This window comes from Piliocolobus tephrosceles, chromosome 1 (assembly GCF_002776525.5).
Source record: "Piliocolobus tephrosceles isolate RC106 chromosome 1, ASM277652v3, whole genome shotgun sequence".
NCBI lineage: Eukaryota > Metazoa > Chordata > Mammalia > Primates > Cercopithecidae > Piliocolobus > Piliocolobus tephrosceles.
Genome location: NC_045434.1, coordinates 10,734,154 through 10,748,270, shown reverse-complemented (window position 1 = coordinate 10,748,270; position 14,117 = coordinate 10,734,154). Strand labels below are relative to the sequence as shown.

Below are 14,117 nucleotides of genomic sequence, written 5' to 3'. Positions count from 1 at the left end.
TGGTATGAATGGAAGATACAGTGTTATTTTGTCTTCTTTCAAATAACGTAACGGAAAGGGCACTTTCCTTGGTTTGATTCTCACCTCTGGGTTTCAGACTCATGAACCCCAGCTTTACAATCTTGGGTGGATGAGCCATTTAACCTTTAAACTTCTAAGCCAGCTGGGTGCGGTGGCTTATGCCCATAATCCAAGGACTTTGGGAGGCTGAGGCAGGTGGATCACTTGAGGTCAGGAGCTCGAGCCCAGCCTGACCAACATGGTGAAACCCCATCTCTACTAAAAATACAAAACTAGCCAGGCATGGTGGCATATGCCTGTAATTCCAGCTACCTGAGAGGCTGAGGCAGGACAACTGCTTGAACCCAGGAGGTGGAGGTTGCGGTGAGCTGAGATCACATCATTGCACTCCAGCCTGGGCAAGAAGAACGAAACTCCATTTCATAAACCACACACACACACACAAACCCACCACCACCACCACCAACTTCTGAGCCCTATGGTTGTTGAGAATTTTTTAAATGACATACAGGCCAGGCACGGTGGCTCACGCCTGTAATCCCAACACTTTGAGAGGCTGAGGCAGGTAGATCACTTGAGGTCAAGAGTTCAAGACCAGCCTGGCCAGCATAGTGAAACCTTGTCTCTACTAAAAATACAAAAATTAGCCTAGTGTGGTGGTATGAACCTATAATCCCAGCTACTTGGGAGGCTGAAGCAGAAGAATCACTTGAACCCAGGAGGAGGATGTTGCCGTGAGCAGAGATCGCACTATTGCATCATTCCAGCCTGGGTGACGAGCAAAACTCCATCTCCAAAAAAAAAAAAAAAAAAAAAAAAAAGAGGGTAGCTGGCAAGATGGCCAAATAGGAACAGCTCCAGACTGCAGTTCCCAGCAAGATCAATGCAGAAGGCGGGTGATTTCTGCATTTCCAACCGAGGTACCCAGTTCATCTCACTGGGACTGGTTGGACAATGGGTGCAGCCCACAGAGGGTGAGCAGAAGCAGGGTGGGGTGTCACCTCACTTGGGAAGCACAAGGGGTTGGGGAATTTCCCTCCCGTAGCCAAGGGAAACCGTGAGAGACTGTACCAGGAGGAATGGTGCACTCCAGCCCAGATACCGTGCTTTTCCCACAGTCTTTGCAACCAGCAGACCAGGAAATACCCTCCACTGCCTACGCCACCAGGGCCCTGGGTTTCAAGCACAAAACTGGATGGTTGTTTGGGCAGACACCAAGCTAGCTGCAGAAGTTTTTTTCGTACCCCAGTGGCACCTGGGACACCAGCGAGACAGAACCATTCACTCCCCCAGAAGGAGATCTGAAGCCAGGGAGCCAAGTGGTCTGGCTCGGCAGGTCCCACCCCCACGGACCCCAGCAAGCAACGATCCACTGGCTTGAAATTCTCGCTGCTAGCACAGTGGTGTGAGGTTGACCTCCGTTGCTCCAGCTTGGTCGGGGGAGGGCCATCTGCCATTGCTGAGGCATGAGTAAGCAGTTTTATCCTCACAATGTAAACAAAGCCAATGGGAAGTTCGAATTGGGTGGAGCCCACTGCAGCTCAGCAAGGCCATTGCGGCCAGACTCCCTCTCTAGATTCCTCCTCTCTGGGCAGGGCATCTCTGAAAAAAGAGACAGCAACCACAGTCAGGTACTTACAGATAAAACCCCCATCTCCCTGGGACAGAGCACCTGGGGGAAGGGGTGGCTGTCGGTGCAGCTTCAACAGACTTAAATGACCCTGCCTGACAGCTGTGAAGACAGCAGCAGATCTCCCAGCATAGTGTTCGAGCTCTAATAAGGGACAGCCTGCCTCCTGAAGTGGGTCCCTGACCCCCATGTATCCTGACTTGGGCCAACAGACACCTCATACAGGAAAGCTCGGGCTGACATTTGGTGGCTGCGCCTCCGGGAAGAAGCTTCCAGAGGAAGGAACATGCAGCAATCTTTGCTGTTCTGCAGCCTCCACTGGTGATACCCAGGCAAACAGGGTCTGGAGTGGACCTCCAGCAAACTCCAGCAGACCTGCAGCAGAGGGGCCTATTAGAAGGAAAACTAACAAACAGAAAGGAATAGTATCAACATCAACAAAAAGGACATGCACTCAAGAGACTCCATCCGAAGGTCACCAACATCAAAGACTAAAGGTAGATAAATCCATGGAGATGGGGAGAAACCAGCACAAAAAGGCTGAAAATTCCAAAAACTGGAACGCCTCTTCTCTCCAAATATCACAACTTCTCGCCAGCAAGGGAACAAAACTGGATGGAGAATGAGTTTGACAAAATGACAGAAGTAAGCTTCAAAAGGTGAGTAATAACAAACTCCTCCGAGCTAAAGGAGCATTTTCTAACCCAATGAAAGGAAGCTGAGAACTTTGAAAAAAGGCTAGAGAAATTGCTAAACTAGAATAACCAGTTTAGAGGAGAACATAAATGACCTGATGGAGCTGAAAAACACAGCATGAGAACTTCGTGAAGCATACACAAGTACCAATAGCTGAATCCATCAAGCAGAAGAAAGGATATCAGAGATTGAAGGTGAACTCAATGAAATAAAGTGAGAAGACAAGATTAGAGAAAAAAGAGTGAAAAGAAATGAACAAATCCTCCAGGAAATATGGGACTATGTGAAAAGACCAAATATACGTTTGACTGATGTACCTGAAAGTGATGGGAGAATGGAACCAAGTTGGAAAGCACCCTTCAGGATATTATCCAGGAGAACTTCCCCAACCTAGCAAGGCAGACCAACATTCAAATTCAGGAAATCCAGAGAACACCACAAAGATACTCCTTGAGAAGAGCAACCCCAAGACACATAATGGTCAGATTCACCAAGGTTGCAATGAAGGAAAAAATGTTAAGGGCAGCCAGAGAGAAAGGTCGGGTTACCCACAAAGGGAAGCCCATCAGACTAACAGCAGATCTCGCTGTAAAAACCCTGCAAGCCAGAAGAGAGTGGGGGCCAATATTCAACATTCTTAAAGGAAAGAATATTCAACTCAGAATTTCACATCCAGCCAAACTAAGCTTCATAAGCGAAGGAGAAATAAAATCCTTTAAAGACAAGCAAATGCTGAGAGATTTTGTCACCAGCAGGCCTGCCTTACAAGAGCTCCTGAAGGAAGCACTAAAAATGGAAAGGAACAACCGGTACCAGCCACTGCAAAAACATACCAAATTGTAAAGACCATTGACACTATGAAGAAACTGCATGAACTAATGGGAAAAACAACCAGCTAGCATCATAATGACAGGATCAAATTCACACATAACAATATTAACCTTAAATATAAACAGGCTAAATGCCCAAATTAAAAGACACAGACTGGCAAATTGGATAGACTCAAGATCCATCAATGTGCTGTATTCAGGAGACCCATCTCATGTGCAAAGACACACATGGGCTCAAAATAAAGGGATGGAGGAATATTTACCAAGCAAATGGAAAGAAAAAATAGCAAGGATTGTAATTCTAGTCTCTGATAAAACAGATTTTAAACCAACAAAAGTCAAAAGAGACAAAGAAGGACATTACATAATGGTAAAGGGATCGATGCAACAAGAAGAGCTAACTATCCTGAATATATATGCACCCAATACAGGAGCACCCAGATTCATAAAACAAGTTCTTAGAGATCTACAAAGAGACTTAGACTCCCCACAATAATAGTGAGAGACTTCAACACCCCACTGTCAATATTAGATCAATGAGAGAAAATTAGCAAGGATATCCAGGACTTGAACTCACCTCTGGACCAAGCAGATCTAACAGACATCTACAGAACTCTCCACCCGAAATCAACAGAATATGCATTTTTCTCAGTACCAATTCACACTTATTCTAAAATTGACCACATAATTGGAAGCAAAACGCTCCTCAGCAAATGCAAAAGAATGGATATCCTCACAAAGAGTCTCTCAGACCACAGTGCAATCAAATTAGAACTCAGGATTAAGAAACTCACTTAAAACCGCACAACTACGTGGAAACTGAAAAACCTGCTCCCAAATGGCTACTGGGTAGGTAATAAAATTAAGGCAGAAATACAGATGTTCTTTGATACCTGCTGCTGAATGACTACTGGGTAAGTAATGAAATTAAGGCAGAAATACAGATGTTCTTTGATACTGATGAGAACAAAGACACAACGTGCCAGAATCTCTGGGACACATATAAAGCAGTGTGTGGAGGGAAATTTATAGCTCTAAATGCCCACAAGAGAAAGCAGGAAAGACCAAAATTGACACCCTAACATCACAATTAAAAGAACTAGAGAAGCAAGAGCAAACAAATTCAAAAGCTAGCAGAAGACAAGTAATAACTAAGACAGGGAATCAAGATCGTGCCACTGCACTCCAGCCTGGGCGACAGAGCAAGACCCCATCTCAAAAAAAAAAAAAAAAAAAAAAAAAGAAATAACTAAGATCACTGCAGAACTGAAGGAGATAGAGAAAGGAAAAACCCTTCAAAAAAAAATCAGTGGATCTAGGAGCTGGTTTTTTGAAAAGATCAACAAAATAGATAGATCACTAGCTAGACTAATAAAGAAGAAAAGAGAGAAGAATCAAACAGATGCAATACAAAATTATAAAGGGGATATCATCACTGATCCCATACATATACAAACTACCATCAGAGAATACTATAAACACCTCTATGCAAAATAAACTAGAAAATCTAGAAGAAATGGATAAATTCCTGGACACATACACCCTCCCAAGACTAAACCAGGAAGAAGCTGAATCCCTGAATAGATCAATAACAAGTTCTGAAATTGAGGCAGTAATTAAAAAATAAAAAATAAAAAATCCAAAAAAGTCCAGGACCTGATGGATTCACAACTGAATTCTACTAGAGGTACAAAGAGGAGCTGGTACCATTCCTTCTGAAATTATTCCCAACAATAGAAAAAGAGGGAATTCTCCCTAAGTCGTTTTATGAGACCAGAATCATCCTGATACCAAAACCTGGCAGAAACACAACAAAAAAAGAAAATTTCAGGGCAATATCCCTGATTAACATCAGTGCAAAAACCTCAATAAATAACTGGCAAACCAAATCCAGCAGCACATCAAAAAGCTTATCCACCACGATCAAGTCGGCTTCATCCCTGGGATGCAAGGCTGGTTCAACATATGCAAGTCAATAAACGTAATCCATCACATAAACAGAACCAATGACAAAAACCACATGATTATCTCAATAGATGCAGAAAAGGCCTTCAACAAACAGCCCTTCATGCTGAAAACTCTCGATAAACTAGGTATTGATGGAAGGTATCTCAAAATAATAAGAGCTATTTATGACAAACCCACAGCCAATATCATACTGAATGGCCAAAAACTGGAAGCATTCCCTTTGAAAACTGGCACAAGACAAGAATGCCCTCTCTCACCACTCCTATTCAACATAGTGTTGGAAGTTCTGGCCAGGGCAATCAGGTAAAACAAAGAAATAAAGGATATTCAATTAGTAAGAGAGAAAGTCAAATTGTCTGTTTGCAGATGACATGATTGTATATTTGGAAAATCCCATCATCTCAGCCCAAAATCTCCTTACACTGATAAGCAACTTCAGTAAAGTCATAGGATACAAAATCAATGTGCAAAAATCACAAGCATTCCTATACACCAGTAATAGACAAACAGCCAAATCATGAGTGAACTCCCATTCACAATTGCTACAAAGAGAATAGAATACCTAGGAATACAACTTTCAAGGGATGTGAAGGACCTCTTCAAAGAGAACTACAAACTACCACTCAAGGAAGTAAGAGAAGACACAAACAAATGGTAAAACATTCCATACTCATGGATAGGAAGAATCAATATAGTGAAAATGTCCATACTGCCCAAAGTAATTTATAAATTCAATGCTATCCCCATCAAGCTACCATTAACTTTCTTCACAGAATTGGAAAAAAAACTACTTTAAATTTCATATGGAACCAAAAAAGAGCCCACATAGCCAAGACAATCCTAAGCAGAAAAAACAAAGCTGGAGGCATCACACTACCTGACTTCAAACTATACTACAAAGCTACAGTACCAAAAACAGTATGGTACTGGTACCAAAACAGATATCTAGAACAATGGAACAAAACAGAGGCCTCAGAAATAACACTAAACATCTACAACTATCTGATCTTTGACAAACCTGACAAAAAGAAGCACTGGGGAAAGGATTCCCCATTTAATAAGTGGTGTTGGGAAAACTGGCTAGCCGTCTGCAGAAAGCTGAAACTGGATTCCTTCCTTACAACTTATACAAAAATTAACTCAAGACGGATTAAAGACTTAAATATAAGACCTAAAACCATAAAATCCCTAGAAAAAACCTAGGTAATACCATTCAGGACATAGGCATGGGCAAAGACTTCATGACTAAAACACCAAAAGCAATGGCAACAAAAGCCAAAATTGACAAATGGGATCTAATTAAACTAAAGAGCTTCTGCACAGCAAAAGAAGCTATCATCAGAGTGAACAGGCAACCTACATAATGGGAGAAAATTTTTTGCTGTCTCTCCATCTGATATACAGCTAATATCCAGAATCTACAAAGAACTTAAACAACTTTACAAGAATTAAACAAACAGCCCCATCAAAAAGTGGGTGAAGGATATGAACAGACACTTCTCAAAAGACGACATTTATGCAGCCAACAAACATGAATAAAAGCTCATCACTTGTCATTGAAGAAATGCAAATCAAAACCACAATGAGATACCATTTTATGCCAGTTAAAATGGCAATCATTAAAAAGTCAGGAAACAACAGATGCTGGAGATGATGTGCAGAAATAGGATCACTTTTACATTGTTTGTGGGAGTGGAAATTAGTTCAACCATTGTAGAAGACACTGTGGCAATTCTTCAAGGATCTAGAACTAGCAATACCATTTGACCCAGCAATTGCATCACTGGGTATATACCCAAAGAATTATAAATCATTCTACTATAAAAACACATGCACACGCATGTTTATTGTGGTGCTGTTCACAATAGCAGACTTGGAACCAACCCAAATGCCCATCAGTGATAGACTAGATTTTAAAAAGTGCCACATATACACCATGGAATACTATGCAGCCATAAAAAACGATGAGTTCATGTCCTTTGCAGGGACATGGATGAAGCTGGAAACCATCATTCTCAGCAAACTAACACAAGAACAGAAAACAAACACCACATGTTCTCACTCACAAGTGGGAGTTGAACAATGAGAACACATGGACACAGTGGGGCATCACACACCAGGACCTGTTGGGGGGTCGGGATAGCATTAGGAGAAATACCTAATGTAGATGACGAGTTGATGGGTGCAGCAAAAACCACCATAGCACATGTATACCTGTGTAACAAATCTGCACATTCTGCACATGTACCCCAGAACTTAAAGTATAATTAAAAAAGGACATACATTCAAGTACCCAGTGTAATACCTGATGCATAGTCAGTGCTTTATAAATAACTATAAAGCTATTAATAGTATCATTGTTGAGTACATACTATCTGCCAAGCACATGTATTAACTAATTTTACCGTTTCACCAACCTTATGAGAATGGTGCTTTTCTGTGTGAAGTAACTGAGCCACAATCAGTCTAAGGAACTTGGCCGAAGTGCACAGCTAAACAGGGCTGGAATCCATCTATACCCAGGCAATCTGGATCCAGACCCCTTGCAACCACAGTGTTGTATTGACCCACTAGTTCTTCCGTTTACTTCTGGGCAACTTGGAGTGTGGTGCTTTCTCTCTCAGAAATGCCATGTTATCTTTTCTGCTTAACACATTTATCCTGGCTTGAATTAAATGTCTGTAAATGTGACAATCTAAAGTCCACAGACATCAAATGACAATATTTTTTAGTAAAGTACCATGGACAAGTTTAAGGGACTCATAATTCATTCATTGTGCTCTTAGTGAGTGTAAAAATAACATGTTTTCTAAGAGGGCAAAGTTATAAGATAACATGGAAAAAAGTGTGAAGCCAGCAGGTCTCAGGAGGGAAAAGGAGCTTAAATCAACGCAGTGTTTCTGATTGCCACAGTCAGTGAAATTATGGAAGCTTACTTATAAGGGACTTGTGAAAAAAAGTGGTTTGAGGCCTGGCACCTGGCTCATGCCTATAATCCTAACACTTTGGGAAGCTGAGGCCAGAGGATCACTTGAGCCCAGGAGTTCGAGACCAGTCTGGTCAACATGATGAAACTCTGTCTCTACAAACAGAAATTAGCAGGGTGTGGTGGTATGCACCTGTAATGCCAGCTACTTGGGAAGCTGAGGCAGGAGGATCACTGAGCCCATGAGGTTGAGGCTGCAGTGAGCTGTGATCGCATCACTGCACTCCAGCCTGGGTGACAGAGCAAGACTGTCTCAAAAAAAAAAAAAAAAAAAAAAGTGACTTGAGGCAAATTTCTTCGTTTAAGTGGTCATGTTTTATTTCTACATTAGTACTTGAAAAATCTTACTAGTGGAGCTTTCTGTACTTACTCATAAACCTCAGCTGCTCTTTTTCAGCATGAAGTATGTAATAACATCTGTATATGCCAAGTTAACAAAAGGTTTTTCCTGCTGTCACTTCATTTTAAAACACTCTTTCAGTGAGCGTACGTCCCAGTAACTGCACGTACTTCTGCCCCCAAGGAGAGAACACCGCCTCCCTTCTCCTAGGAGTATCGGATACGTAGTCACATTTACCATGTTCTGAGCATTTTGCAAAGTAGTTGTACATCTCCCCTTTCCCTGAGGGGATTAGCCAAGGAACTGAATTATTCATTGCTTGATAAAGATTAAATCGTGTTTTTATTTAACACCAGGTCTAATTATCGATGCTTTTGGAGAACTAAGAGACCAACAGGAACAAGTCAAAGAAGACATGGAGGTAAGCTTCTCCATTCATGACTCAGCCTTTTTGTTGTCGTGGGCCCTGGTTTTCCTTACTGCCTTTATCAAGAGAATCATGAATGTGGGAAGGAGGAGGGGGAAGGGCACAACTCACGGTTTCACTAGCCTGTTTTCCATTCAAGCAATACATATAGTTGAACAGCATGGTCGGCTGAAACCGTGGTGGACCCCACGTGCATGCAAACAGCACTAGGACACCATCCTTTCCCTCCAGAAGTGAGGAGACTATTCATTCAAAACCAAAGATTCAATGACAAGTAAACAGATGATTACAGAGCAGTGTGGTGTGTCCTTTATAGGAGTAAAACCCTGAGTGCTAGGGTCTCCAGGGCTGGTATCTGATTCATTCCTGGCTGGTCAGGGAATTTCCTAGAAGAAGGGATGTCTGAGCTGAGGTCTGAAGACTATGGACGTCTGTGGGTTTGATAAGGAGAGAGGAGGACAGTTTGGGCAACCTCCCACCCCCTTCTCCCACACCATGGACGTCTCCAGGGGTAGCATTCACAATGGGATCTTTGAGCCCATCGCCACCCGAAATTATATACCAAGACTGATGTTAGGGAATTTGATGTGCAGGTTTTTTTCTTAGCAGCCTCAGTGCTACCAGATGCAGATTAAATTCTGAGGACGAGGCCGGAGAGGAAGACCTGTGAATGAAGAACCTAATCACTCATTTGAGAAATTTACAGTTTAGTATATGGGCTGTGGGAAACAAGAAACGGGCTTTAGGCAGGGCAGCCAGATGATCAGATTACCATTTTAAAAAGATCACTGGTTTAAAATGTGAGGCATGAACTAGAAACTGGCAAGAACAGGGACAGGGAAGTGGACTGTCAGCATTTTCCAGGTGGGAGACTCTGAAGCTTTTGCTAACGAGGTGTCACTTGGGAGTTGGGCAAGTACTGCCTGAATCCATCTAGTTCCTGCATCCTCAGTGAGGGACTTGGTGATTGGTCAAATGCAGAGGATGGAGAGGATGGAGCAAGCAAGGGGTTATCCAGGTTTCAGGCATTAGCCACCAGAGGGATGGTGACGTAGTTAGCTGACACAGGTAACCCAGAGGAAGAACAGGTGCATCAGTAAAGCTGATGAGTGTGATTTGAACGAGTTCAATGGAAGAGACATCATTGCAGTGGTATGAAGACCTGATCGATTATTCTCCCCAATTGCTCAATGTGGCCTATCAGCTGTCAGCAGATAGGGATCAATAAGGCAGGAAGAATTTTATACACTATGATAATCATCTTGATTGTAGTTCCTAACATACAGGACCTCATAAACATGCTTCAGATGGCATAAAACAGCTTACAACTGGCAGGGAAAGATGAACACCAGAGTCACATGGGACAATTATTGAATACATTTGAAATGATACATATACAATTCCAATAATAAAATAGGGGGTCTGCTTCTCCTTGGGTTTTGTGGACCAGGCCTGTCTGCAAGGGGCAGACCTAAGCAGGTGCCTCTCTACAGGCTGCTTAGGAGAGGCATGGTCCAGAGAAAGTGGAACCAAGAAGACCAGGAACCTGGTCCCTAGAGTCGAAAGTTGTTCTCCATACACATCCACTGGCTAATTCTGTACCTAGCACAGCACCTGGCAGACCCTCACTGAATTGTAGATGGGATGCCTCATAGCTTGATATTTGATTTGGCCTTTTCTAAAGGAAAGTAATCTGTACCTTTTCCCCCTTGGTCATCAGACTTTGGGTGGGTGGGTACTAAGTTTGTAGTTTCAGTTGAGGACACAGTTAATCCTGCTTAGATAACGTTAGTCAGTGTCATGAACAAGAGTCGATCACTAAGCCTGGACATTTTCACCTAGGCTAGAGAAAGGAAGAGACGTTGCTTTGCAGCCATCATCATCATCATCCTCTTGTTTCCTGTCTGCATCTGCTACTTATTGCTGCTGGTACCTGTGTCATTTAAGCCAACACCAAGATATAGTTACAGAGACAGTTCTATTTATATTTGTGGGCTTGGCACAGCCTCCATGTGATGATCTCTGACGTGTATGGAGTGAACCAAATAATAGCTGCCCCTACATGGCGAGTTGTGTTTTCCTTTTGTTTTGCTTTCTGAACTCTGACGTTAATGTTTCCCTTTGTTTTCTAGACCAAATGCTTCATCTGTGGGATAGGCAATGATTACTTCGACACAGTGCCACATGGCTTTGAAACCCACACTTTACAGGAGCACAACTTGGCTAATTACTTGTGAGTGTGCCTGTTTCAGAATCTTCCACCTCTCCAGGTGCCGCCACCAGTCCCCGCCCGTCTCAGAATAGAGAGGTTTTTGTTTCTTGTTTAAAAAGCAATTGCTGCAGATGCTTTCAGAGAAAGACCAACAGCTAATGGCTCTCTTTTCCTCTGGAGTAGGTTGACTTAAGAAGTTGAGTTGCAGCTCTTCATGTAAATGGTATTTTCTAGAACTTGAAATGAAGAGTTGGACAGGGAGGAGCAGATCCTCTCTGCGAGTCTTGGTCACGTTTCTCATTTTAGATAAGATTTCCCAGGCTGCTTCCTAGGAAGAGACGAGTCTCCGTTTTTCTTCTTACAGATCTTAAGAGGACTTTCAGATCTCGACAGGCACTGTTGGATACCGACTTAGAAGCTGCATTTCAAAAAATATTGATACATAGAAATCTTTCCATTACTCGAGATTAGCCAAAACTATAGTTTGGTAAAATGCTATTCTTACTCATTTTTGGACCCAATTGTAGTAACAAACAGAAGAGATGCCGAGTAGCATTATAGGGAAAAAATTGGTCTAACTATACTCAGTGGAACTTGATCAGTAAATTAAAACTTCTCCTTAAGCTAGTCTTCAGTTCTAATTCATCCGTGTTGATTTGATTCTAACCAATGTGTATATTCCTAACTTGAAGCCTCTAGGGTCAAATAGCAACAGATCAGAAAAGTCAGGTCAACAGCCTTTCCTCTTTCTGGTACGCTGTAATTTTTCCAAAAATTTGCATGTGGTATTTTCTCTGTGCTGGCCATAATTGAATGCAGCATACAATTTATCTAAATATGCCCTGTTTATCCTAATATTTCCATACAGTTCATTTCTGATCAGTCTCTCTGCATCCGTAGGTTTTTTCTGATGTATCTTATAAACAAAGATGAAACAGAACACACAGGACAGGTAGGTAAATTATTATGTATCATCTTCTGAAAGAAATTCTAGAGAAGCTCTAAATATCAGAACAAAATGTGTGCATTAAACAGTGAGGGATGGAATTACTTTCAGATATTAGTTGTGGTATCTTGATATAAAGTTCCTGTTACGTTGAATGAGTATGGAAAAGATTGCCTTTGTTACAGTAGAATTCTATACTAATTTTATGTAAAACAATAAGCTTTTACTAACTGCAAATGCTGCATTTGAGTTTTGAATTCCATTATTTTAAACAATTGAGTTCTTAATTATTGCATAATGTCCTTGATTGTTTAATCAGATAGATGATTTCTAATCAACTTCAAAGTATTATGTACAATGCATATTAAATATCTACGGCATTTAAGCTATTTGAAGTTTCTCTTCCAATGTGCAGTTAGTTTGAATTTGAAGGATACAATATTTTAAGAGAACCCTCAAAAGCATAAATGTATATTTATACACACACACACATATACATATATATTTTTTGAGACAAGGTCTTGCTCTTTTGCCAAGGCTGGAGTGCAGTGGCGTGATCAGGGCTCACTACAGCCTTGACTTCCTGGGCTCAATAAATCCTCCTGTTTCAGCCCCACAAGTACCTGAAACTACAGGCATGCACCACCACGCCTGGCTTTTTTTTTTTTTTTTTTTTTTTTTTTTAATTTTAGTGCAGACAAGATCTCGTTATGTTGCCCAGGCTGGTCTTGAGTGCCTGAGCTCAAGCGATCCTTCCACCTCAGCCTCCCAAAATGCTGGGATCACAGGCGTGAGCCAGTGTGCCCAGCCAACATATTTTTAATCATGATTATGGTGAGGATGAAGACTGTTACTAGAAGTTAATAAGGTCTGGTATAATTAGTTAGGAACCATCTAAATGAATGTGGACTTCTCTATTCCGTGTGATATAGGTAACAAAATTGAGTTTCTACCTTATGTTTTGTTAGCACACACTTAAGGGAAAGTGTTAATACATTTCCTTGACTTTTACAGGAATCTTATGTCTGGAAGATGTATCAAGAAAGGTGTTGGGAATTTTTCCCAGCAGGGGATTGTTTCCGGAAACAGTATGAAGACCAGCTAAATTGAACTCAGACCCCAATCACCTCTCAAAACTAAAACCCCACCCCTTTCTCTCCCTCTCTCAATTTCTCTGCTCTCTTGGAAACATTTTGCTGATTGTGTGAATTGCCAGCGTTGTGTGTTTTCTGGGAGCATCAAAACTCTGTTTCGGAAGACCTGTTTCCGCACCCCCCTCCACCTTCTGTATTTACGTTGAGACTAAACACGGAAGAATAATCTAAATTCATACTCAGACAAAAAAAGGAATTCTGGAAAGAAAACCATTCTGGACACTGTCATAACGCACATAGACAGATTTTCTTCTGAGGCTCCTGGAGTCTCCTCGAGCTACGGGACCTTCACAGAGACGCGTGGCAGCCACACTCACCCGGCCTCTTTATTTCACCATCCTGGAAGGAAGCTGTCTAATGGTCACAGAGCACTGTAGCACTTAACAGACTGCCATGGACACCAGTTGCGAAGGGAAATAGTGCCTTACTATATGTGGGTTGAGCTATGCAGAAGATACGTGCATGAAAAAACATCTTTATTTTCTTTATGTCGACCTTTCTTTTCTTAGATTGATTTTATGAGGTTTCTTTTTTTCTCCTTTAGTCTTTTCTTTGGTGGGGGAGGGTAAGAAAAGCAGTTTGCACCTTAAAAAGAGAAAAAAAAATAAAAAAGCGGGTGGTGTCTCAGGACGAAAGGAGGCTCTTCTCATTCAGCTAAATTCACATTTGCCCTCCCCCCCAGCCCCCGCCATATGCTCCTGCTATTATTTTGGTAATGCTTTGATGCAACATTGCAACTTTATGAAATCTTTGTATGAAAACAAAAAGACTGCAAAAAATACACTTTCAAAAGAAACCATTCATTGCATGTTTATTATGCAAGTTTAAATGAACAAAGAAAACCTTCGGAAACAAGTTGATCAACGTGAGAGAAATTTCATGATAATTATATTCATAGTAATAAAGT

The 14,117-nt window shown here is 41.6% G+C and overlaps 1 protein-coding gene across 1 annotated transcript in view; it reads left to right on the top strand.

The window, feature by feature from the left end:
* RYR2 (ryanodine receptor 2) overlaps positions 1–13,698 on the top strand; it is a 557,611-nt gene extending 543,913 nt beyond the window's left edge. The window contains exons 102-105 of the mRNA XM_031934901.1: positions 8,828–8,892; positions 11,031–11,131; positions 12,011–12,062; positions 13,071–13,698. Of these exons, the coding sequence (XP_031790761.1) occupies positions 8,828–8,892; positions 11,031–11,131; positions 12,011–12,062; positions 13,071–13,166 (314 nt within the window). The 3' untranslated portion in view covers positions 13,167–13,698. The remainder of the gene's footprint in view (positions 1–8,827; positions 8,893–11,030; positions 11,132–12,010; positions 12,063–13,070) is intronic.
* Positions 13,699–14,117: the final 419 nt, after the last annotated feature.